The 1,864-nt window shown below is 47.7% G+C and overlaps 1 protein-coding gene across 1 annotated transcript; it reads right to left on the bottom strand.

Annotated features, from left to right (window-relative positions):
* Window positions 1–120: 120 nt before the first annotated feature.
* BT62DRAFT_1081824 (cytochrome P450) lies at window positions 121–1,774 on the bottom strand (the record flags this gene model as incomplete). Its single annotated transcript, XM_043179720.1, has 10 exons — window positions 121–187; window positions 241–384; window positions 438–560; window positions 612–747; window positions 799–991; window positions 1,041–1,054; window positions 1,105–1,228; window positions 1,283–1,383; window positions 1,435–1,598; window positions 1,650–1,774. The coding sequence occupies 10 exons, from the start codon at window positions 1,772–1,774 to the stop codon at window positions 121–123; spliced, it is 1,191 nt and encodes a 396-aa protein (XP_043032545.1).
* Window positions 1,775–1,864: the final 90 nt, after the last annotated feature.

Below are 1,864 nucleotides of genomic sequence, written 5' to 3'. Positions count from 1 at the left end.
AGAGTGAATAGCAACATTACAAGTTGAGGGATACCGAATTCTTATCGTACACTTTCATAGCCAAGATCGTAAATCAGACTTCTAACCAAAGCAGTTCCTCCAAAATGGGTACAACCCGTCCTAATCTAACAACGCCTGTGTCTGAGGAGAACGCGCCTTGATCGTGCATTTGAAAGGAACGGGAAAGCTACACGTAGAATTAAAAAATACGGCACCGAACATCCAATACGGAAGCCTTACCTCAAAGAAGCGCTCGTAAAGGTTTCGCTTGGTTCAACAACTCGACCTTCAGAATCCACGGCCTTCGTGAATGACAAAGTCGAAACCATGGACGCGATAGCAATCCAGGCAGTGTTCAAAGCGATATAACGGCCAGGACAGATGCTGGAAGAATACCGTCAAGAGTGGTCGACATAGATACATCACACAACGCTTACCGTCTTCCAAAACCAAACGCCACTGTGGGTTCAGGTTGGCGTTCCTTCCCGTCTCGAGGGATGAACCGGCCGGGGTCGAACACCAGAGGGTTGGGATAATCTTTTTCGTCGTGAAGCATGGCCCTACATCGTCTGTCAATCCGAGGCTGGGTCATACATTGACTGGTGACTGACCAAGCGTTTCCAATGATGATCGCGCCTACAAAGGGCACATAATCATAAACCGAGAAGAAAAAATGTATTTGGAACGTACCTGCAGGAATGTAGTAACCTCTGTAAACATCCTCTTTCATGGTACGATGAGCAACGCCTAAATGGAATTTATCAAGTCAAGTGTGCTCGTAGATCTGAGAGCACATACCCAGTGGAACAACAGAGTTCCATCTCATAGCTTCCAACACGATAGCGTCAATATAGGGCAGTTGCGGACGGTCATCGAAATTCGGCAAGCGGGTGCCATGACCAACCACGGCGTCCAATTCGGCTTGGGCTTTGGCTTGTACCTCGGGATAAAGAAGAAATGCAAGCATCGTGGAAAGGACGACGATCACGGTCTTTGGACGGTTCGGAGACTCTGAACGATACACAAGGGTGAAAACCTACCGTGTCAGCTCCCGCTAATTAAAACATGAGATCAGATCTTCAGCGAGCGCCGAGAAACACTTACCAGCAAAGGCAACCGCAGCTGTGTTCCGTATGATTTCAAGGTGCGTTGGGGTGTCTGCCACCTCGGTCTTTTGCATTTTTGTTAGATTTTCAGAGACGAATGAAGGGGGTACAAGGCCCTTCGCCTGGAGCAAGACTTAACCAGACCGATATCAATGAAAGAGTAAGTGAAGACATACCATGGATTCTCTTGTGTATTCAAATGGTTCTTCTAACATGTCGTCGACGTCTTTTCTCCAGGCTTGCGCTCGCCTAATAAAACCTGCGCCAGGCAACCAACCTTCACAGTGCCTACATTACCAGCCTGAGCAGGAAAGTAAAGAACACTCACGTGGAAGATATTTCAAAATAGGGATGAAGTCAACGAAAAAGGCTCCGACGTTCGCAACGATGCGAATGCTTTCCATCGCACGATCCACCAACTCCACAAATCGATCACCGTTCGGATCCACATCATATCCGTAGACGATTTTCATGATGACAGAGCCTGCATGGCTAGAAGGCCGTCAGTTTCTTAGAACAGGCTATCGGGTACACCCAGCTCACTGGCGAATATGGTGAACAAAAGCGTCGGGAGATTTATGCAGCTGTTGTAGCAAAACCAACGTCGCTTTCATCTGCACAGGATAGTACGCCGGAAGTGCACGAGGCTGGAAGTGCTGGTGAAACATTCGACGATGCATTCTATAAAGAGAAGGATGGAAACCAGAACAGGAACAACATACATGGTTGTACTGACCTCCACCAATCAGAATACCTTA

Source organism: Guyanagaster necrorhizus (assembly GCF_019112545.1).
Source record: "Guyanagaster necrorhizus MCA 3950 unplaced genomic scaffold BT62scaffold_149, whole genome shotgun sequence".
Taxonomy (NCBI): domain Eukaryota; kingdom Fungi; phylum Basidiomycota; class Agaricomycetes; order Agaricales; family Physalacriaceae; genus Guyanagaster; species Guyanagaster necrorhizus.
Note: the sequence above shows the minus strand (reverse complement) of the source record. Positions and strands in the feature narration are given on the sequence as shown.